Source organism: Phaseolus vulgaris, chromosome 4 (genome assembly GCF_000499845.2).
Source record: "Phaseolus vulgaris cultivar G19833 chromosome 4, P. vulgaris v2.0, whole genome shotgun sequence".
Classification (NCBI taxonomy): domain Eukaryota; kingdom Viridiplantae; phylum Streptophyta; class Magnoliopsida; order Fabales; family Fabaceae; genus Phaseolus; species Phaseolus vulgaris.
In genome coordinates, this window is record NC_023756.2 from 9,353,266 (window position 1) to 9,378,090 (window position 24,825).

At 31.6% G+C, this 24,825-nt stretch overlaps 1 protein-coding gene across 1 annotated transcript; it reads right to left on the reverse strand.

Annotated features, from left to right (window-relative positions):
- Positions 1–2,807: 2,807 nt before the first annotated feature.
- LOC137837205 (LOB domain-containing protein 41-like) lies at positions 2,808–4,516 on the reverse strand. The gene is made up of 2 exons (XM_068646134.1): positions 4,183–4,516; positions 2,808–3,640 (listed from the first exon to the last, which is right to left on the reverse strand). The coding sequence occupies exons 1-2, from the start codon at positions 4,370–4,372 to the stop codon at positions 3,003–3,005; spliced, it is 828 nt and encodes a 275-aa protein (XP_068502235.1). The 5' UTR covers positions 4,373–4,516; the 3' UTR covers positions 2,808–3,002.
- Positions 4,517–24,825: the final 20,309 nt, after the last annotated feature.

Consider the following 24,825-nt stretch of genomic DNA (forward strand, 5'->3'; position numbering starts at 1 on the left):
AAAGAAAATGGATAGAAAAACAAAGGAATACAACAAGAAAAAGAAAAGCAAAGCAAAAAAGAAAATAAGAGTGGATCCTCTAATACATTGGATTGACTGTCTATTATATGAAAAAAAATGATATCTTGAAATAAAAAGAGGAGTTGAATTGTCATAATACTTATACTTATTTTTAGACCTATCGTCCATTGCTCCTTTGTTTTTCTATGGTTTTTAAGCCTATTTTCCCACTTTTACCTACCTTTACCTTAGCCTCATTATATCCCTTATGAAGACCTCTTGATCTTTGATTGCATGTTTTTTTCGATTGTTGTGAATATTAGAGTCTTGTTAAGCATATGGTAGTGTTTGTTTGCATGAGTGTTGAGTGTAAATACAAACCCTAAACACTTGAGAGTTGGAGAGTGTCCAATGAAGTTTTGTCAATTTTGATTCAACCTTTGATTTTAATTACCTGCTTGTATATTAAAATATAAGAATTTCCATTCACATTTTTCTTGATTCCTTGATTTCTTAAAATTATATCTTGTCTTTCATTATGAATTCTTAGAATTTTCTATTTTGTTATTTGCACTGTTTTTCTTTTCTTTTTAAACCTTAGAGTATTTTGCCCAGGAGTGCAAAAGGATAAGTGTGGTGGTATTTGATGAGCATATATTTATTTACACTCAATAACTTTAATCATGGATTATTGAACTATAATAATAAATAAATTTGTTATTTTAATTAATATTCATATAATTGGGTTTATTTGGGCCTTAACTATTATCTTTGGTAATTTTGTGTTTTTAGGGTAAATGATTTGAAGCATCTACCTTTGTGAATGAGTCAAATATGTAAAAGTCCAAGTTACTTCTTTGAATCAAAACAGAAAACAAATTTTGAGGAGAAGAAAGAGAAAAATAAAATCTATAATGTCTCAAAAACAGAATTGAAAGCAAATCTTCTGCAAAATACAAGAATTCTGGAAAGATGGAAACTTGGAAACTGTTAACAAAATATAAACTGCAATATTTTCCCAATATCCTTGGAGCAGAAAAGTCTATAAAAGGACACAAGTATCAAGGAGAAAGGGGAGAGCTTCATAGGATTTTCTTAGTTTATTTTTCTCTTAGTAATTCTTTTGTTTTGCCTCCGCATGGAAGGCTAAACCTTTTTTGTTGATTCCTTTGTAATTTTCCATTGAGTTCTGAGGTTTTGTTCAATAAAAGTTTTGATTTTTAATTCTCTATAAAAGTTGTTTTTATTGTCTAATCTCCTGGAAAACTGGTTTTTGTGAGAGGTTGTAACGCATGATTGAGAGTCTTCCTTGTCTTAAACTTTGGTTTCTTAGTTAGTTCGCATTGTTCTGATTAATTTCTTGGGCGCATGATTCAAGAGAGAGGAGGTAAGCATTCCCATGGAGTATACGCATGGAACAAAGTGGGTATTGATTAAACCAGTAGACGCATATTTTACTGGTGAGTTTCAGTTGAATAGATTGGCGCATGTTCAATCTGGTTTAACTCTGTTGGAGGATTGAGAAAAGATTAATCTTTAGAGAACCTGTGAAGAATTCAATGGTGGAAGAAATTGGAGATCAACTTCTTTTTATTTTCTATTTCAATCTCTTTTATATTTTCTGCATAACTATCTTACCCCTTTTTTATTATTGTTGTTATTACTAACTTTTCATTACTTGTAGATAGATTTTGAATTCGGTTAACTGAATCACTATTGGATTTGTTGGGAGACGACTTGGGGTCATCTAGCCACAATTATACAATCATCTCTCTAGTGTTAGACAAGTCTACACTAGATTCATATTAATTTGACAGCAAAACGACAACTATCAATGTGCATATCCACAACTAAATGTAGGTCGAGGATATGTATAGATTTGCATAAAGCTGAGTTTTGACTCCAAGATTTGGTTGTCGAATTTTGCTAAAGAAGGGAGATTTATCTCTAGAAATTATAAGTATATAACTAAGTATGAAAACTAAGTAAGCAGTGTGTGTGATTGATATATATTTATAAACATTTTTTAGTTTGGACTGAAAGATTATAAAAATATTTAAAATAAATAAGAAATACTATTAATTATTAAATATTTATCATTTAATCAATTATTATTATATAAATATTCAAACTATACGATTACATCTAATTTAAATGAGTTATATTTTTTAATTTATTATTGTATATCTTAGATATGGTCACAAAAAATAATAATGTTGTAACAGAACTTGATGAAATGTTTTTTCTAATCTTCTTAGTTTTTTAAACTATACGGTCTATAAATTGATTATAGTGTAAAAAAATTCTAAATTAAAAGTTGTATAAAGAAGTGAATTTCAAATCTAACTCAACTTTATAAAACTCACTAATTTATATGGTGAAATTAATAACTATTTATATATTATAAGGGGGATTCCTAACAAATTCAATAAAATATATATAAATATTGAGGAACAGATACAACACTCACACATCGTCGTGTTTGTAGAGTGAGGAATTGTCAACTTCACTATGGAGGAGGTAGGGAAACAAGTGTAACGTAGGTACTTTTGGATGTATGCCAAACTCGCTTCTAGGGTTGGAGATGTCATTATGCGAGCAAGGACGTGTTTGCAGGAAAAAATGCCTCTAGTGTTGAGGATGTAATACTGAATAATACAACAAAAGTATATTAACAATTGCATAGGACATCCACCGGTTTACAATAGCGTTTCTTGTTCAAAATTTCATTTTTTACAACAAATTACAAAAACATTCGCCGTTTCATCAATCTATTGATATCATTTTGGACAATATTAACATATATATTTAAGGGAAAGAAAAGAAGAGGAAGTTTCCTCTATTTATCAAGATATTAACCATTTTGTACAACAACTCATTCACATAGATTAAACCGGAAAAAAGAAAAAGAAAAAGAAAGGCTTCTAAAAAACTTGTCGTTTCACCTACAAGATTCAAGAGAAAAAGTTGTTTTTATCAGAAAAAACAAAGCGAGCCATTATTCAAGCCGAGGACTCAAGCCCTAACTCCATCGAGTCACCGCTACTTTTCACTTCTATTCTTCTCTTCTTCATTGGAACCATGTGATGAACACGTGAAACCGGTTCAAACCCAAGCCTCAATTCCAAACCAATTTCATTGCCACTTTCGTCGATTCGATCACTCATCTTTGTCTCACCAAATAGGTTACCAGTTTCCACCGACACCACACTCTCACTCTCTTTGCTCTCTCCTTCCAAAATGGCCGCAGCTTCCGACAAGTGGCTCAGTCCCGACTCATGACTTCTAGTCTGCTTCGTCTCCGGTTCAACCGGACCAAACCCGATTCCCTCCGAGCCTTTCGGTTTGATAACTACGTCGCCGCCGGTTCGCTTAACCCGGATTCGACTCTTCCCCTTCTGACTCCTGTTCGCTGAGTTCTCATCTTTCGACACGTGGCGAATGTCGTAGGCCTTCAGTGGCGGCGCCCGCCCATTAGCCGCCACCTCGGATGTGATTGGTGTGACGGACTCGCCTCTCAAAACGGCTTCCACGGCGGCTTGACAAAGCTGCCAGCTTCCCGACCATAACAAACCCACCGACCCGTAAATCGGGTTCACAATTCGACCACATGCCTCGTACAACAAGGAACGAAAAATCGCTGCAGACAAAAAACAAACACCAAAACCAAAATCAATTACACGTTTCAAAATGGAAAACGATGCTTTTGAAATACCTGCATGCAACATGATTTGTGGTTAAACTTTTTTTTTTCTTTAGCTCTTTAAAAGGAATTTCAATTAAAATTTACTTTAATTCTGCTAAATATATATTAACTTTATCAAACGAGCCTTTATCGTGTTGTGTCTCCGAATTAACCCAAAAAAATAGAAAATCAAATGAAAATTAAAGAAAAAGCGAAGTGTAAATTTAACCATTACTGACAAAATTTCCTTTCTTAAAAAGAAAAAAAAATCAAGAGACGAAGCTGTTGTGTTAAGACAACTGCATGTAAGGTTTTTCTTTACGTTTCTTAGATAAACTGTTTGGAAACTTCTATCAGCCGGATTTGGTGAAGAAACACTCTAATTCCCACAAAAAGTTTGTAGCAAAATTAGATTTGAGTTTTGCTCGAAAGAACTTAAACATGCAACAGAGGAAATTAAAGAATTGAAAAAGCGATTCCAAATTCCAAATTCGAACCTGGTCGAAGTTGTTGAGGGCCAGCGTTGATGAGATTCAAGAGACCAGCACGACCATAGAACTTAGCAAGAAAAACTGTGGCATTGGCCTGCGATTCTGGGTTCTTGATCCATTCCAAACACGGCCTTATGCTACAATCTTCACTGCATCCTTTTCGCAACACACGACAACCGTTACAACTCATTCGCATTTTCTCACAACCCTAGTTTCTTTTTGATAAACCCCAATTGAAGTTTCCAAGAACAATTCAGGAGAAAAAAAGTGAGAGAAAATTGGAAAATATTTTGATTGGAATTGGAATGGTGAGAGAAAGAGGGAACTTTATAGTGTTGGTGTTCCGGCGCTGCTGGGTTTCTCACATGTTGTGGGTTTCTAAAGAATTGTTTTTTCTTTTCTTTTATTATTATTATTTTTTGTTATCATTTATTATTTTTCCTAACATGACATAAGATGAAAATGGTTTTGAGGTTTTTATTTAATTTCCACATTGAAGGAGGTGGTGGAACTTCGGACCACTTTCTAGTTTGAAGCGAAGAGTAATGATTCTATTTTTTTTCCATTCATTTAGGGCGACCGCACCCACTCTCACCTCTCGCGCGTGCCCTACACATCCTGCCCACGTGGCTCACCTCAGTGGCGTGGAACATCAAGCGCATGCCACCCCATGATCATCCATATTACACAAGATTTTTTCATAAAAAAAATAGAATGTCTTTGTTTTCTTTTGAAAAAACCAAATATTTATTTATTATTTTAATTCTAACTTATATGTGACTAAGATTATAATTAACGGTGTTAATATCTCTACGAAAGAAATAATTATATTTTGTTATGAAAAAAAATCTTTGAAAACTTTTATAAATAATACTGCAAATATTATTATTGTATATGTTGTTTTTAACTTCTAACAAATTCGTAAAAGAATATAAAATAAATTCATGTAAAATTATAAGTCATTGATAAAAAAATATTTCTTGCAATATATCATGATTTTTTCTTTTATAATTAAATATAAATAGGTTTTATTAATCAAAGATTTAAATAAGTTTTAAAGCCAACTAAAATTAGTTAATTTCAATTCTTTAATGTAGAAATATATATATATATATATATATATATATATATATATATATATATATATATATAAACCTTTTACACAAGTATAATAGAAAGTGTAATAAAACTTGATTTTATATTGTTTCACTAAATATTAGTTTAGTTCATTTTGTTTAAATTTTTTTAAAAGATTTTACTATTGATAATACGAATATTTTTATGATTAATTATTATTTATATACGTATACCCTTTCGATTATCTCTCTTATCTTTTTAGATTAAAAATATAAGTACATTTTAACATTGAGTTACTTCTAACTTTTATAAGTATTATCCTAGTGCAACTTAAATGTTTGTTAACTATATGTTGGTAAATCATCCTTTATTATGCTTAAACACTTAAATAAAATCATTAATCTTCAAAATTTAATATTATTTATTATTATTAAAACACTTGAGATTAATGTGTCATATTAATACTGTACTAAATAGTTAAGACTAGAAGGTGAAAAGTAGAGTTTTTAAGTGAAACAAGTTTAAAATGAATTAATACAATAATATACATATTTTCCTTATTTGTCTTTAATCTTTGAAACTAACTTTGAATTATAGTTCTTCTATTTGTGAAAAACATAATATTGAAACACTATTTTGTTTAATAGTCAAACTTTGTGTTTAATACTTTTATTGAAATTACAAAAAGATTTTTAAAATCCTTCAAAAAAAAAAATCTCATTCTTTATGTTTTCTCTTATTTTACATTAATTCTATTAGTTTCATGTGTATATATTGTAAAATCCTACCTATACACATTCTTAATATTATCAATGATATTGACATCCATTTGAGTCCCTTTTACCATAATGTTGTCGAAGGAAATCCCCATGATATATCAAAACAACTTCAAATTACATATGAATTCTCAATTATACTTCTAACATGAACCATGTTTAGAAAAAGGTATGGAAACTCAATGTCCTATAGATATATGTTTTAACCCCTTGTCCACCTTACTACAAAGGATTAGGAACTTAAAAAATAAGTCAAATTGCAGCTAAAATCAAAGTAAAATCGGTGCACTATAGTTCCAAACAAGGATCAATAAAAAAAAAGCCAAAATGTGGTCTATCCCACTTGGTTTGAAACTTTTATTCTACACACTCTCCTACTCTAGTTTTTGTCCATAATGAGGTTTCTCCTAGGGTTGGCCATCCAAGTGAGGCCTAAAAAGGGTCCCAATTGAGGCTCGTACGTGTCTCTACAAAAGTTCCCCAAAATGAAATAAGAAATTAATTACTCCTATACATTATCTACAAAATATATAAAACTAGAAAAAATGAAAAGAAGTCCTAATATTCTACACTCCAAAGGAGGAAAGTCTTTTTCTTAGATCTTCTTCTTCAATCTTCCTAGTCATGAACCTTGTCGAAGACCCAATGTGAACTATTTCACATGGTCCTTCGTCATATAAGCTAACACATATTACACAACATATATATTTATTCTACGTAGCTGTGAATGTTTGTTGCTTTTATATGCTAAGAATACATGTTTAAGAACAAGTCACATCAATGATCCTTAGATAAGGAGTTAATTTTTTATTTTTTTTAAATCCCTAACACTAGCATTGTTACTTGTGGAAAGACTATATATGTTTCATACAACTCTACGCTTTAAGCAAAATGAAGCAAAGACACATTGTTCAAGAAGAGATAAGTACATTTAGATATCGGGATATTATGTAAAGAAGAAAAGAACAATTCATGTTGCAATGGATTACATTTAATGCATCCTTCACAGTCAAACTCATCCGATGCAATGACAACATTCAAGTGCGTTGAAACTAAATGGCCACAAATAATTTTGCAATGGCTACATTCTTCAGTGTCTACACAAAGTCATTCCTCAAAAAGAAGAATAAGCTTGATAAAGTAGCATAGCGCTGAAACTTTTTCAAAATTCTTCATGCCTCCAAAAACCTTCATAGAGAAAAATGTGAGTGTTATCGTAACAAACCAAAATAAGGCTCAAACCTCATATATGTTGAAAGATGTTATTCCTCTCTAGAGGGTGACCTAATGATCAGTTTTACCACTAATAAGATGTTTACCTTTCTTAACTAGGAGTGGTACAATTTAAAGAATACTCGATTTTAGCCAAAGAGTGGTTGGTTCCAAAGAATACTCATAGGATTTGGTAGGAATGACTACGTTCCCAAACAATACTAAAGGACTTATTCAGGATTGACTATGTTGCCAAAAATATACTTAAGGGATTAGCCAAAAGTGACTATGTTCCTAAATAATACTCAATGGGTTATCCAAAAGTGACTACGAGCCCAAAGAGTACTCACATTGTACTTCACAACATTAGTCTGTTTAGTGGAATTCAATTTGTTGATTGAGAACTAGATGTAGTCTATTGAGTCAAACAACCAATCTAAAATTTTTGTGCATTTCTCTTCCACTTTATCTTCCATGTTATTATAGTCTATACAAATTTAAGAGGGAGAGTCATTGTAAAAACGGTTACAAGTACGGTCATACTCCCATACCACGTACGATCATACCAATCAACTACACATACAAGTAAGGATAAACTAATTTAATTTAAAACATTATACATATGATACATATATAACATATACACATATATAACTCATCAAGAAGGCATAAGGCAAGTTACACCAATACATTATTCCAGAATGAACTTATTCCTCACAACATCTCCAATGAACAATATATATTGAAATATTGTCACAAAATATGAGAATTCTTACACTACAAAAAAATCATTAATTAAAGACTAATGTTAGAGACAAAAAAAATAACTCGTTACTATATTAACTAAATTAGATAATATTTTAGAGACTAAAAAATTATCGGTATCTAAAATAGTATCTATTATTAATAAATTCTTTCTAAATTGGTATCTAATTAATTACCAAAATTTTAACTACAAAAAATTGTGAAGTACATTAAAATTAATTTTTATCTAAAATTAATTTCTATTTAATGATTTTCTTATAGTGTTAATTCAAATTCAAAAATCTTCTTAACTTTTCACCATCATAATTCTTAAATATTTACTAATTTTAAAGACATAAAATATCATAAACTTTTTTTTTCTTTTATTATTAGCAAAAATACATACGCTTTCGTACATGTATATTCATATTTTTGTTGCATTAAAAAATATATAATTTTATTATTTTTATGATTAATTAGTTTAAAAAATAGAAAAATAATACAGTTTAAAATGTGTATATACATATAATTTTATAAAAAATAGTTTTAAAATAAAATAAAAAAACTATTTTAATCAATTTAATATTTTAATCATTTTAAAATAAAAAGAAGCTATTTTAATCATTTTAAAATAAAAAGAAGCTATTCAATTATTTAAATTGTTAAATAAATAAATAAATGATTTTTTGTTTATTAAAGAGTAAAATTGTTGAATTAAAAATTTGGCACGTACGTTATCAAATACTGTATCCTCTTTGTATGATGATATAAATAATATTACATAATAACAAAAATAATATTAAAGAAATAAATAAAGTTACTAATAATAAATAAAATAATCTTACTTTATCTATTTTTTACCATTTTATATCTCGTTTATGTAATCTAAATTTTCACTTATTTAAATTCTCTTTTTTACCTTTTTACTTTCTGTCTCCGCGTCTAAATAAAGCCTACGGTCACTTATTTTATCCCATTTTGATATATTTTAAGAACTACTAACTTTTTAATTTTATTTTTACCGTCTTCTCTAAGCTTCAATTCAATAAAAAATTAAAGATGAATTTAATATTAGTCAAATAATAATAACATATTTATAAATAACCGCAAAATATATTTGTTATCCGATGTTCTATTCACAATTTTCTTTGATTTTTAACAAATAAAAAATATTTTTTTTAAAGGATTTAAATTCACTTTTGATTTCTAAAATTTTACAAACATGTAATCTTGATGCTCTAAATTTTAATTTTTTAAAATTAAACAGTTTTGATTTTCTCAAATTATTTAAGAAAAATGTCTCATAATAATAACACCAATTCTTTATTTATATCACTTAAAAAAATCAGAAAATAGAAACCAAATAATTGTTACAATAGTAACCAAATTAGACATCATTTTAGAAACTAAAAAAAATTAGTTTCTAAATTAGTTTATATGATAGTTAAATAGTTTCTAAATTGATATCTAATTAGCAACCAAGGTTTTAACTACCAATTATTTAGTTTCTAAATTTGGTAGAAAAACATTGATTGTTAATTTGATATCAATTTAAAAATTATTTAACAATTATAGAAACTAATTTAAAAACCAATTTTTTTTTAATTTTTAAAATGGTCTCTAATTTAGTTACTATTGCAACTAATTATTTTTTATCTAAAAAATACTTTTTATTTCATGATTTTCTTGTAGTGTATAAAATATTAATAAGATATTTAACTATGAAATTTAATATATGTAGTCCCAAGTAATATGTTAATATTTTTTACTAACTTCAATTATTGATAAAATAATTTTTTTAGTCTGATACAATCTTATCATCACTTAATTAAAAATTATCAAATAAAGTGAAGTTGTGTTAAAGTGTTTTATTAATTAAATTTTAACTAAAATTGTGTTTAGTCGATTTATTTATTTTAATAACTTTTTAAAAAATATTTATGTTAATAAATAAAAAATAAAACTGTATCATATTAATAAAAAATCTGAAAAAAAACAACCTTGTACTTATAGAGATACAATTTTGTAAAAATAAAGATTTAACAGTGTTGGAAGAGGAAGTGAATTTAGAGTTTACGAAGGACATGAGTAGCAGTACCGTAATACATACGGAATCTCTCCTTAGATGTCCAAAGTACAGTTTGTTTGTTTGCGTGTGCGAAAGGCGCAGTGACAGAGAAACAGACACCGGGGCGCGTAGATTAAGGAATCAACCTGCCACGGAAACACAAAGAAACGGAAGAGCGAACGGTAAAATCTCATGGTGTCAGGTTATGCATGCAAAAGGCTACAAATTTTGAGGACCCAAATTGAAGCGCGTGGCGTGCACGCAGAGAGAACCAGTGCGGTCGAATCGCCACATATTGGGGGTAAAGGGTCCACTCTGCACTGGTTTTTGAACGTTAAAAAAAAAGCTCCTGGTTTTCGGGAGCCAAAACCGGTTTCTCATAAAACCGGAACCGGTTTCCGGGTTTGGGCTTGGGACTGTGGGCGCATAACAGTGAAGAGACACCAACCCAATGAGCCAATGGTTTTGCTCTAATAATCTACTACTACACAAGAAACTGTTTATATTTATATTTAGTATAAAGTAAGAAGAAACCGTTATAACAACTATAAAGAGGTGATTAAGATGAGTTTACGTTTTATTAGGTGAATAAAAAAAAGTGCAAATAAAATTTAAATTACTTGATTAATAATAATAATAATTTATTTTCTACTTAGGGTTAGTGTGAATAACAATAAGTTTATCAACTTCTTAAATAATTTAAATGAAATAATTTCACTAGACATACCACTTTTTTTAAATAACAGAGAGAATAATTAATTTGATAATATAAGAAATAATTCCGTTAATTTAAATTTTGTAAATGACTAATTTTATAATATTTTATAGAATAATGTTTTATATGGTAGATAGTTCCATACAATTTAAGAATCAATATTAATGATAATTTAAACATTTTTTTTTTCTTTTTCAATCTTCAGTAACTTTAAAGATAAAATATTGATAAAAGTCGAAATTATAAAAAGATTAATACTTTAAAAATTGGTATTAATAATATCATCTTTAACAGACTTAAGATTTAAAATAATATACTATAATTATAATAATAAAAATAACAAAAAGAATGAATTAAGTCAATATTCATATTTATCACTTAAATATTTTTTTTACCTTTTACAAAACTGGAAGCTTTTTCTAATTTCTGTTTCTTCTACCTCTGTCTTTTCCATTTTGTTCCAAACTACCAAATTTAGTGTAATGGTTTTATTACATTCCTCTGTATTTCATGTTAAATCAAATTTAAAGCATTTTTTTGGGGTGGTGTGTTGGTAAAACATTTTCATTTTCATTGAATGGAAAAGCAGCAATTTATTGCTCTCATGTTCACTGCCTTGAAAAGTGAAAAATCACTTAAGAAAGTATATCAAACATGCATTATATAGATTAAGAAAATAATAACTTCAAGATAGCAAATACTATTTTAAGAGGTTTTATTTGTTTTAAAGATAAAGAAAAGTAACTTAACAATAGAGTTGTATGATTGAAACTGATCTGACTCAGTTTTATTTTTTTTATTTTTTTATTTATTTTGGGTGTTTAAAAGAATTTAGTTTTTTCCCTTAACTACTATTCTTGCTGTTTATCTGTTTGCCTTGACTCTAGCGACAAGTTATAACTCCATCTGTCTCTGTTGGAATTTGATCTTTCCTTTATTGTGTTGGAATGCGGTTCCGTTGAAACAGAGGGGACCCTACCTGTTGATTGCACTCTGACGATCAAGTCAGTACAAGGTTTATAAGAATCAAGAAATAACAAGTTTCAGTCTTAGAAACAACATACCTTAACCTGGGGTCTCAAGCCCCTTTTATAACTTACCTCTTGTAACAACATTTTTTTATCTTTTGGTACTGCAACATAACAAAATCTTTCCTCAAGGGAGTGCATAAAATAATAACAGAATAACCACCAAGGTACCAACTCATGTACCAGCATCAGGGGTCCAGTCTGTTTACGTAGGCACCCTCAACATGGTGCCACGCTCCTTTACATCATACATGCAACCTAACCTTTACGTGCCCTAACACACATGGGCTTAGGTTTTCAAAGAGAGCATTTTACTTGAACTAGACCCTATGCACACTATGTTGAACCAAGTGGTGTTCAAACTTTGAAGAATCCAAACCCTTTGAAGGATGTTGAAGCCTTGGCTGTGCTTGGTGTTGCTGTGCTGGTTTAGTATAGTTCTGGGGTAGTTTGAGTATTGTAATCCACCCCTTGATCGAATCTAAAGCAAAAGCATCTCAATCTTTGTGAAAGTAAAATGTTTTCAAACTAAGTTAAAACAACCGATTGTTTTGTCGAAACAACCGATTGTTTATACTTAGATGTTTTGAGAAAAAGATTGAAAACTGTTTTTCAAATGGTTGACCTGTTAAGAACCAAAACAACCGATTGATTCGAAGAAACAACCGATTGTTTGTTTTCGGACCATAACAGAAAAACTGTTTTATCTTTGACTGAGCTTTAAATGATTTAACTGCTTACGTTCCAGTCATTAAATGCTTTGACCAATCTTTTAATGCAATTTAAGAGTTTGTTAAGATTTGATAACAAACTATATCTTTGAATAAATTCAGAAAAACAATATAGAGTAACAATTTGAATCTATTTTTAAGAAAAGAGTTTTTGAGTTTTTCAAAGAGCTGGGATTGCTAAAAGTTTGTGATTGATCAAAGTTTGTGGAATAAGATTCTGCTTGTATTGATTTCAGATTATCTTCTGTAACAAGTGTAATCCTTGTACTCTATGAAACAAGTTTTGTTTCTGTGTTTGCTGAGATTGGTTGTGTGTTCTTGAGGGGATCAAGATCAACAATCTTGGTGTTGGTGTGTTGGCCAAGAAGAGTGTGTTTCTTGAGGTGTTCAAGGTCATTCTCTTGGTTGTTGTGTAAGTGATCTAGTTGTGATTGCTTAGTGGATTTCCTCAGGGTTTCTGAGAAGACTGGATGTAACTCTGGATTTGGAGTGAACCAGTATAAACATTTGTGTGCAATCTCTCTATCCTTAACTCTTTAAATTCAGTTTTATTTGTTGTTTGCTGGTATAAACAACCGATTGTTTCTGTGAAACAACCGATTGTTTTTCTGGTTGTGCTGTTTTTGTTTGCTGTTTTTGGTAAATTGAATTTCTTATCAATAGTTTCCTGAGATAAATTCATTATCGTTTTAAAAGTTTACGAAAATCCTCTTTAAACAATTCACCCCCCCTCTAGTTTAAAGCCATCCATTCTAACAATTGGCATCAAGAGCTTGGTTCTTGAAAGTTATGCAAGTTGATCCTAAAAACCTTTTTTAATGGCTGATAGACTACCTTTTGGGGAAGGTGCTTCAATTAACAGACCACCTCTGTTTTGTGGTTTTGAACTACCAATTCTGGAAAGTAAGAATGAAAATATTTATGGAATCTCTTGACAAAGGAATTTGGGATGCAATTGAAAATGGTCCTTTTGTCCTAAAGTTTGAAAAAGATGGATCTGTCATTGAGAAACCATGGTCTCAATGGACTGATGCAGAAAGCTAAAAGGCCAAATTCGATTGCATTGCCAAAAATATTATAACCTCTGCTTTAAATTCTGATGAGTTTTTCAGGGTCTCGCAATGCAAATCATCAAAAGAAATGTGGGACACCTTGGAAGTCACTCATGAAGGAACAAATGAGGTGAAAAGTGCTAGAAAGCATGCTCTAATCCAAGAGTATGAGATCTTTAGAATGCTTAAAGGAGAAACAATTGCTGAGGTGCAGAAAAGATTCACGCACATCATCAATCACCTTATGAGCCTTGACAAGACCTTTGATAAAGAAGAGCTGAACATCAAAATCATGAAATGTCTTGATAGAGCATGGCAACCAAATGTAACTGCTATTTCCGAATCTAAAGATCTAACATCATTAAGTGTTGCTTCTTTGTTTGGAAAGCTTAGGGAACATGAGTTAGAGATGAATAGACTCAATGTTCAAGAGAGTGAAGATAAGCACACAAGGAGCATAGCCTTAAAAACATCCAAGCATAAAGGAAAACAAGATTCCAGTGATGATAGTGATGAGGAAAACCTTACCTTGTTGTCAAGAAAGTTCAGCAAATTCCTAAAGAGAAACCGCAACAAAGACAGGTATGGAAACAAGAAATCCAATGATTTTAATTCAAATAACTATACTTGTTTTGGTTGTGGTGAGCAAGGTCATATAAAGGCAGAATGTCCAAACAAAAGCAAGGAGAAAAAGCTCAATTATAAGGAAAAGAAAGGCAAGACAAAAAGGGCCTACATAGCTTGAGATGAAAATGAGATATCATCATCAAGTTCTTCATCAAGTGAAGATGAGAAAGCAAACATCTGCTTGGTTGCTGAAAATGATGATGAATCTTGCAGCTCAAGTGAGGAAAACTAAAGAAAAATGAGGGACTAAGTCATCTGATCAAGTTCTTGAAGAAAAAGACAGTCATTAAAGCTGAATCAATGCTATGCAAAAGACCTCAACAGTGAAAGGAGGCTTCTTGATCATAAAGCACATGGCTCATGGAAGAATTAACATAAGGATAAGACTTTCCTTTATTTGTTCTTAATTTGTGTTGTAAAAGTCCTCTCTCATGGTTAAAAATCTTTTTAATACGCTTAGTATCATCTGCTTTGAATTCTTTCTGCTCATGGTTAAAATTCAAAAACAGTTTTAACTGTTGTAGAAAACAACCGATTGTTTCTTCGAAACAACCGATTATTTTGGGTCTGACAGCATTATGAAGAAATTGTTTTAATTGCTATTTTGAATTTTTATCCGTTACAGATCAATTCAAAGAGAGAATCTTGGTCAAAGAATCTGTGTTGAAAGCTGATCACGTTCAGAAAGGAGTTACAACTGTCATAAAGGAAAATATTCAAAAAATCTTGGGAATTCAAGATCCTTAATGACTAGTCAAAGATCACATGTGATTTTCAGCTTTTTCTGACGTATTATGTGCAGAGCAGAGTCAAGTCCTCTCTCTCTGAAAAATCAGGTACCCACTAAATAAAATTGAATGCTAATTGATTCTTTTTTTTTTGCTATAAAATCTGGTGTAGCTGATCTCTTCCACAAGAACAACCAATTGCAACATCTCTTGCAAAAATCTGTGAAGAAAGCTCTTCTCTGTTTTCTTCTCTGCCATCATGGAATCAACTCCTCCCACCTCAAAAAGAGTCAAAACCAGGGCTGTAAGGTCTGGAGGAAGGCTAGAAGGCTGATTTTCTGGAGACAATGATCTTATTGAGAGATATAGGTATGAAACAAGTATAAAAAAGATAAACAACCCCAAGGTTGTATGCTTTGATTGGCTGAAAAGTCAAAAGCTTGATAATGTGAGAAGGCTGCTCAAGGATCAATCTCTCAGAAAGTTCCTGGAGATGAAGGGAAACATATATCCAGATTTGGTGAGGGTGTTCTACACAAACCTAAAGTTTGAGGGAAACAATCTAGTTTCTCATGTGAAAGGTGTAGAAATGGAGATAACTCGTGAAGTATGGACTGTTGTTGCTGGTATCAAGTTTTCTGGTCTTAGAATCAACAAGGGAAACCTTGGAGTAGTGGAGGATTTTAACAAAATCCAATACTACAAGAGTTGCTTGAAGAATCAACTTGCTCAAGTAAGAACATGCTCGGTTGGAGGTCTAAAGCTTGATGAGAGATTGCTTGTTCTCATTGTGACTTGGATTCTAACTCCAAGGGGGAGTAATCATTCTGTTCTTATTGAAGAAGATCTGGTATATATCTTCTGCATCATGAAGAAAATCAGAATCAATTGGATTCACATCATCAAAGAGCACATGCAAAAAGCCATGAGGTTAAGTGACTATCATTATCCATATGCTGTTTTGGTATCTAAATTTCTACTCTATTTTGAAGTGAACCTTGAAGATGAAACATTTGAGTTGGTCAAGTCAAATCAAGAGTTGAACAATGGATCACTCAGCAAAATGGATTTTACCAAAGTAGGTGGAAAATGGATAAGCAAAGATGGTGACCTTGGTGCCTCATCTAGTGGTGCTGCTGATCTTGAACAAGATGAACCTGCTGATATGGATGTTCAACATGAAGATCCACCTGAAGATTATCAAGAAGAAAGGATGCAAACCATGTCTCCTTTTGAAAGACTCATGGTGAATAGGCTTGATAGCTTCGCTGAAAATCAAAGGAGCCTTCATGATCTCTGTGTTAGTAATTTCCAGAGGATTGACACCAGATTTGCTGAGATTGGTTGTGTGTTCTTGAGGGGATCAAGATCAACAATCTTGGTGTTGGTGTGTTGGCCAAGAAGAGTGTGTTTCTTGAGGTGTTCAAGGTCATTCTCTTGGTTGTTGTGTAAGTGATCAAGTTGTGATTGCTTAGTGGATTTCCTCAAGGTTTATGAGAAGACTGGATGTAGCTCTGGATTTGGAGTGAACCAGTATAAACATCTGTGTGCAATCTCTCTATCCTTAACTCTTTAAATTTAGTTTTATTTGTTGTTTGCTGATATAAACAACCGATTGTTTCTGTGAAACAACCGATTGTTTTTGTGAAACAACCGATTGTTTTTCTGGTTGTGCTGTTTTTGTTTGCTGTTTTTGGTAAACTGAATTTCTTATCAATAGTTTCCTGAGATAAATTCATTCTTGTTTTAAAATTTTACGAAAATCCTCTTTAAACAATTCACCCCCCCTCTAGTTTAAAGCCATCCATTCTAACACACTAAGCGCACCCCTAGGTCCTTATCACCCCTTCCTTGCCGCCTATGCCTTATGCATGAAGGATTACCTTAATTATACAAAAAATGGACTTATACATACACCAGGGGCCCAATCATATGGCCGGCTATTTTGGCCTAAGAGCCGATTTGACCTGTCTGTGCCATGTGCTAAGGCCTGACCACTGAGTGCTGAGTTTTGAGCATTCTGGTCCAGTACAACTACCACAAAATGATTTTTTTGATGCTTCTTCTCTCTTTAGTTTTCTTTATAAACTATTTTTAAAAAAAAACAGACTATTTGTTTTAAAAGTTATCTAGAAATTTTCCATTGAATCGTTCTTAGAGTGATTATTATTTTTTATTTTAGGAGTTTCCTGATCGTCTAAATTCTATAATCAGATGTTACACATAATGTAACAGTGTAAAGAAAAAAAATTAAGAACCAGAAGCCACAAACCCCTCTCCATACAGTTCTTTTTTCTTATTTATTTTTGTCTCCATCTCTCTCAATTTCCATTCTCTCCATTCTCTCTTAATTTTCTCTCCCAATTTTCACCTATTTTAGAATCTGATCAGGCCACATTGTAGCAAAGGATTTAAGGAACATTTCTACCCGATCAGATTTTCAAACAGAATAAGTTCATTTTTGCTCTATAGATCATTTGTTCTCTGTTTTTTCTTAGGATTTAGTCATCAATCTTGGTGAGGTCAGTTGAAAAGAGTAATCCTCTCAACTTATTATACTATATACTGAATTTCTGTTCTATTTGGATAACTTGGATTAGGTCCTTAAGTATTGAAGCTTATACATACCAAGGGGATAAAATTCTAGAAGTTGCTTGGAAAGCAAACAATTAAGGTAAGGGAAGCTAATTTTAGTCTTTAATAGCACCCTAGGGTAAAAGATCTGGATGTGGAGGGGACGTGGTCCCAATATTCAATTTCTCTTGCAGGGATGTTGTTTGTTTATATATTGTGTTGTTTGTTTATATATTATTTAAAGTTGTAGAAATATTAGATTTTGATGATTTAGTATTTAAATGTTGTTTTTTTTATGATAAATAGACTTTTGAATGTTGTGGATTGAGTTTTGAATGTTGTGGATTGCGTTTTGAATGATACTGTATGATGAAAATGGTATGAAATTGAATTTACACATTTGGGATAATGTATAGACCAATGTTTGTTGTGTATTAAGTATTGATGTCTATGTGGTAACAGAGATCTCCGAACTTCACTGATGATCTAAGTCACATAGACTAAGATATTAGGTGGTGAGAAGTTGATGGGGGAGTTCATGCACATCGTGACATATGAGATGCACGACTTGGGTTGTATTGGACTTACCCTGATCCTTTATGTTCGATTTACGGGTCTTCCGGAAGGCGTCAATTGTTATTCTGTTTGTTGAATATTCTGGATGTGTAGACCCATGTGAGATCTATGTGACGACGTAGAAAAAAGATAAGAACATAGTCGTGACCCCTCCCTCCCTTTCACCCTTTCTCTCTCCTTCTCCCTTCTCTCTTCCATTTCTCTTCCATAACTCATCTATTTCAAATCTTGATCACACCCTACAGTAGCTGAGGAGTCAGGCCACATTTCTACTCGATCATATTTTCAAATAGAGTAAATTCATTTTTACTCTAAAGTTTCCTTATTCTTTGTTTTTCTCTATGATTTAGTCATCAATCTTAGTGGAGTCATGCGAGAAAAGTGTTTCTCTCAATTTGATTAAGCTCATACTAAATTTTGGCATTTTTGGATAACTTGCTTTAGGTTCCTAAATTTTTGGAGTTGTTCCCCTGTCTGAGGTAGAATTTTCATTCGAATAAGGAATTTCAGGTAAGGGAAACTAACTTTAAATTTTAATAGTACCCTAGGCTAGAAGAATTCGAATAAGGAATTTCAGGTAAGGGAAACTAACTTTAAGTTTTAATAGTACCCTAGGCTAGAATATTTGGATGTGGAGGGGACGTGGTTCCAATATTCAATTTATCTTGCAGGGATGTTGTTTGTTTATATATTGTATTGTTTGTTTATATATTGTGCTATTTGTTTATATATTGTTTAAACTTGTACAAATATTAGATTTTGATGGTTTAATATTTAAGTGTTATATTTTTTTATGTTAAATAAGATTTTAAATATTGTGGATTGTGTTTTGAATGATATTGTATGATGAAAATGGTATGAAATTGAATTCATACATTTGGGATAATGTATGGATTGATGTTTGTTTGTGTATTAAGTATTGATGCCTATGTGGTAACAAAGATCTCTGAGTTTCACTGATGATCTAAGTCACATGGACTAAGATATCAGGTGGTGAGAAGTTGATGGGGGAGTTCATGAACACCATGACATATGAGATGCACGACTTGAGTTATATTGAACTTACCCTGATCCTTTTTGTTGGATTCGCTGATAATCTTTGGATCAGATGTTACTCTATGGTAGGACTTACTTAATACGGGTCTTCCGGAAGGCGTCAGTTGTTATTATGTTTGTTGAATATCATGGATGTGTAGATCCATGTGGGATCTATGTGATTTTTATGTTGGGATTTGAAGAAGATTGAATAATTGAGAAATTGATCCATGTAATTTGGTTTTCTCTTTTGATAAATTATTTTTTTTACTAGCTTACCCTTACTTTTTTTGTTATGTTTGAACTGCGATGAATGTATTATGTACATGAGCAGATAATCATGCAGGTGTAAGAGAGTTTGAAAGACTTTAGAATTTGTTTTGAGTTATGAATTGTAAATATTTATATTTCTATAAGTACTAATCATGCATTAAGAATATTTTGAAAAACTCTAAATTTTTAGAAACTTATAAAAGTTGTTGAAACCTATAAAACTTGTATTATAATAGTTATAGGTATTTTTGGGATGTAACAGTTATTCACAACATTTATGTATATTTATTTGCATATTGTTGGAATTATTATTTAATTTGATTCAAAATTTTAATTCATAAATTTAAATACCAAAAATTTTTAAAAATAAATATTTACATATAATACAGAGAAAATATAATTTTAACTGAAAAATGAAAATACACTAACAGTATGTTTAAGTTTTATCCCCATTATTTGATTATGAAATTTATCGACCGAGTGAACAGTATGGTCAGATGAGTTAAACTGAGCGTGGATGAATTTATTTTTTAAAGTTTTATACTTTATAATACTTTTTTGAAATAGATAAAATATTAATATATTAGTAATATAAATTTCATATCATCTGTCAAATATTAAAAATATAATCGTAACAGTATTTTTGATGAAATTAAAGTCGTGAAATATGATTTTTTTAATAGTCTAATTTATTGATGAATCACATTTACCAGTCTAATTAGACTATTAATCTATTAGTAATATAAATTTCATATCATCTGTCAAATATTAAAAATATAATCGTAACAGTATTTTTTATGAAATTAAAGTCCTGAAATATGATTTTTTTAATAGTCTAATTTATTGATGAATCACATTTACCAGTGAAATTTTTTTAAATTCAAATTGAAATCTCTTTGGTGAGGTTATTGTAGATTTAAAAGCGTGGAAAATACGGATATAAAAAAATTATTCTTTCATATCATATCAAATCTAATTCCTCAAATTTACTATCTCATATTCATTCTTTAATTTAAACAACAAAGTATAAAATTGATTTAGCAACTAAAATTTTAAAACAGTGGCATAGTGATGCATATAATTTTAAAGAAAAAAAAATTAAGAATATTTAATAAAAAAATGTATTAATTTTTTTCAATCTATTTCTGTTTGATTTTCTTAATTTTTTTAAAAATTATATTCTTATAACTGGAATTTCTTAGAAGCTATTTTTTTTAATTAAATGTAGAGATTAAATATATAAAAAAAATAGTTACAAACACAAAATACTACACTTGAAAAATAAAATATATTTAAATTACTATTACTAAATTACAAATATTTAAATATATTATATATTACGAAATATTTAAGTTTACACTTTTAGTTTAATAAAAATGCACCAAGAATGTAAACGTTTTTATATTTTCCGTCATCCACGTATCTTCATTTATAATAACTTGCTGAATTTTATAATAATTATTTTAAAGAAGAATTTCTAATTTAATTATAAAAATTATACTTATAATACAAGCAAATTATATTATTGTTTTTATTTAATAATTTAAAAAGTTATTATAAAATCAAAAGATGTTCCTATAACAAAATTTATTTAATAACTAATATTTATTATAGTATTTAGATAATAAGTAAATGAATGGTGAGGAATAATAAAAAGTAATACTAAGTTTAATTTTTAAATATTTAACAAGTTTATTAAGTGTGAGTAAGTAAAAGTTGTTTCAAGTAAAAAATTGATTTAGTGCATCATTTGTTAGACATCTTATGTAGTATTATCATGATGGAAAACTAGTTAGAGATTTCTGGAAAAAATTAAAATCTCCACTCAAACTTCAAATTAAATATAAGATTTTAGTAACATTTGTTTTTCCTGAAAAATTTCTTGTTTATAATGTAAATGTATAACATCATTCATCTTACAATCTCGCTTGTAATATGGTTTCCCAGTTTCACAGTACCATAGTCACTTTTTTTATAATTTGAAAATAAATCATCATGTGAACTTACATGGAAAGAGGCACCAGAGTCAACGATCCAAGATGCAACATTTAGGTAATTGTCTTCTCCTAAGAAAACATCATTTTCTATAACGTGTTGGGTTTATTAGTGTCTAAGTTCAAGAGGTTGGTGAATTGGACTTATATATCTTTTATAAATAAAATTGTTTTAAGAAAACCTGGCAGAAAAGAATAGATTGAACCTCCAAGTCATCAAAACATAAATTAGAGCTTTGGTCAGAAGAATACAAGAAAATTGAGTTTTTGTTGACTACTCAACATCATTTTTGGGTCAAGCTTTAGCTTAAATAAATTGTATAAAGTTGATTTGGATTTCATGGGCCATGTATTGGGCCTAGTAGCATAAAATAATGGGACCAAATATTTGGGCCAAGTAGCATAGGTTTTTGGACTTGTATTTGGGCCAATAGTAAAATAGGTTTAATTAAGGTTAAAAGTGACTAGTTAGGGTAACAATTGGGCTTCTTTAAGCCCAATATAACCCTAAAACGTCTAGGGTATATTGGAGGACAAAAATTACCTTGACATGGAGCACATGGAGGTCCACGTGGCAGCTTAGGAGTGAAGAGGATTTAGCATGGAAGGTGTGAGCTAAACATGGAAAGCACGACTCCACATGACACCTTCTCATTGGAGAGTTTTATTTTGAATTTTCAAATTTTGGCTTCAAAATTTTCAATCCTCTCTCCTATAAATTGAGGTGCTTGGCTCATGAATTACTAAGATCAATATACGAGTGAATTGCTGCTCAAGTTTGCAAGCTTTCTCACTCCCTTGTCTAGACCTTTTTAGGATAGACACCTTGATTTTCTTCTTCACCTTTCCAAGTGATATGGCCCAACCAATCACTCTCCCTACCTGCACATTTAAGGAAACCATAGCTCCATTGAATCCCTCCTTGTTCCATCTCCTTCATCAAACTTTCGCCAACTTCCACAAAAGTTCAAGAAAACAAATCGGTCATGAAGGCAACACCATCAAGACAGGTTTCAAAATAATCACTTTAGATAAAAATCCATCTAAAGCATAAAGACCCCTGAAACAAGTAAGGATGTCCAAGATGCATGAATCAACCCACTCATAGGTAGGACAATCAGACAGTCGACTCGCAAGGTCAATCACCTGTTCTAAACAAACCACACCTCTTGTATAGTTAGATACAAAATGTGTATGCTCAGAAGATGCAGAAGAACTCAATATAATGTTAGAAGACCTAATAGAAGAAGTCATTACTAACCTCTTCGAATGAAAACATGAAGGGGAAGAAACTTGAATAGGACTTGACATTCAGATAACTCTTGATAAACTGAATAACATAGAAAGTGATAGTAAATGTTGCAATGTTCTATTGACGTTTCTATTTATAGAGAAGAAATGCAGAGAGAGTGAAGTGTCCACCTTTCGGCATCGTTAGATTGTCTTTCATCCAAGGAAAACATTCGAAATGACACCATCGTCAGATCTTTTTTATCAAACAATGCACGCTTGAACAACGCATTGAAAAGATATAAGTCACATCTCTGACAATGCATTGAATGTGTCCATGTCACATTTAACCTCGGGGTACCCAAAAATCACATATCAGCTTTTCAGAAACAAACGTTCCTCGAGCTTGGGGTCAAGTGTACCGATCGGTACTGAATGAGCCAGTCACTCGACCTCGGGGATTGACTTACTGTATCAAAATACATTTAAGTAACTCAATTTAAATCCCTTGACTTATTTAGTTCTATAATCTATATTTCTATTTATTTACTTGTGATACATAGAAGTGAGAAAAATGTCAAGATCAGCAGGGGGGACTCCGTTCTTCTTTTCTAACTTTCCCTTCGATATCAAAGAATCAGATTTATGGAAAATTTTTCGCAGCTGGGGAAGGGTGAGTGATATTTTCATATCAAGAAGATTGAACATTAAGAAGCAAAGGTTTGGTTTTGTGAGATTTCAAGGGGTGCAGAACGTAAGAGAGCTAGAGAACCACTTGAATACAATATGGATTGGGAGTTGGAAAATGAAAGTTAACAGACCGAAATACAATAGGTCAGCTGAAACAAGAAAGGAGTGGAACATGAAGTTGAAAGAGAAGATAATAGATCCAGAAAGGGAGATAAAAAAAGTGTGGAGGGCCAAAGAGGAAAAAACGTACGCAAACATTGTCAAGAGTGGTATAAGAAACAACGAACAAACACAGAACATAGCAAGGGTGCAGGCTATACATTTTAGAGCAGAGGAAACGCCCAGGGATTGGCTAAAAAAGTGTTATATTGGGAGGGTTTCAGATTTAAGTAAAATTTCAAGTTTGAATGAATGCTTTATTCTGGGCGGTTTCAACCACATAAAGGTAAAATTTTTGGGTGGGTTCCATGTGTTACTGATGGGGGAAAATGAATTAAAGATCCAAGAAGCGTTAGTGGAAAATAAAGGGTGGTTCGAAGAATTATTTGATACCATCATTCCATGGGAAGAACAATTTGTCGCAGTGGACAAACTGGTTTGGGTGAGATGCAGGGGTCTTCCGTTGAAGCTATGGAATATAGATTGTTTCAAACACATCGCAGCTTTAATGGGGACACTTGTAGAGGTGGATAAAGCAACGTTAGCACTGGAAGAACTCGAGTATGCAAGATTTAAAATCAGAGTGTCAGTGGGTTGCGAAGCAAAGTTAACCAACTATATGAGGATCAACGAGAATCTGTATCAAATATCGGTGGAGGAAGAATGCACAGTCCCAGAACATAAGCTGTGCCAATGCCTTTGGGGTGGAACATCTGAGGGAAACGAGTCAGAGGCGGAATCATTGGCGTCTCACGCATCGGTAAATTCGGGGAGCTGCGATTTCGAAGATCAAACGGTGAAAATGAGAGATGAACAACCATCATCGGAACAACTTGGCCGGAGATCAGAACCATTTGTACCGTTACAAAATTATATGCCTTATTTGGCAAATTCTGTGGGAGCTTTTTCGGCACCCAATTGTGGCACATACACAGGAAAGGAGAAACCAGGTTCGGTGTGCCCAACGGCTCTAAGCAGGGCTGACGTGGCACAGAGGACTGGGCCTTCAGAACCGGCCCAAAGAGCGTCGAACCAAACAGACCACTTAGACGTGGAAGGGAGGTGCAGCGATAAAAAATTCATTGAGTTTCGGCCGAAAAGTAGCCCAAATATCAGTACGGAGGAGGAGAAATTATGGAAGGGATCTCTGGGAAACAAGATCCTTTCGGAAAAACCCATCGTTTTAGGAGAGTTAGAACAGGCGGGTCATAAGTGGACCAAAGAAACCACCGTCCACAAAGAGAAGGTTTGTAATGAGGCAGTCAGCGCGCCACCAACTGATACATTTGCGACGGCGGAGGGAAGTAAGAGACCCACTCCGAATTCACAGTCAAAGGCAGAGAAAGAGGGAGGACCACCA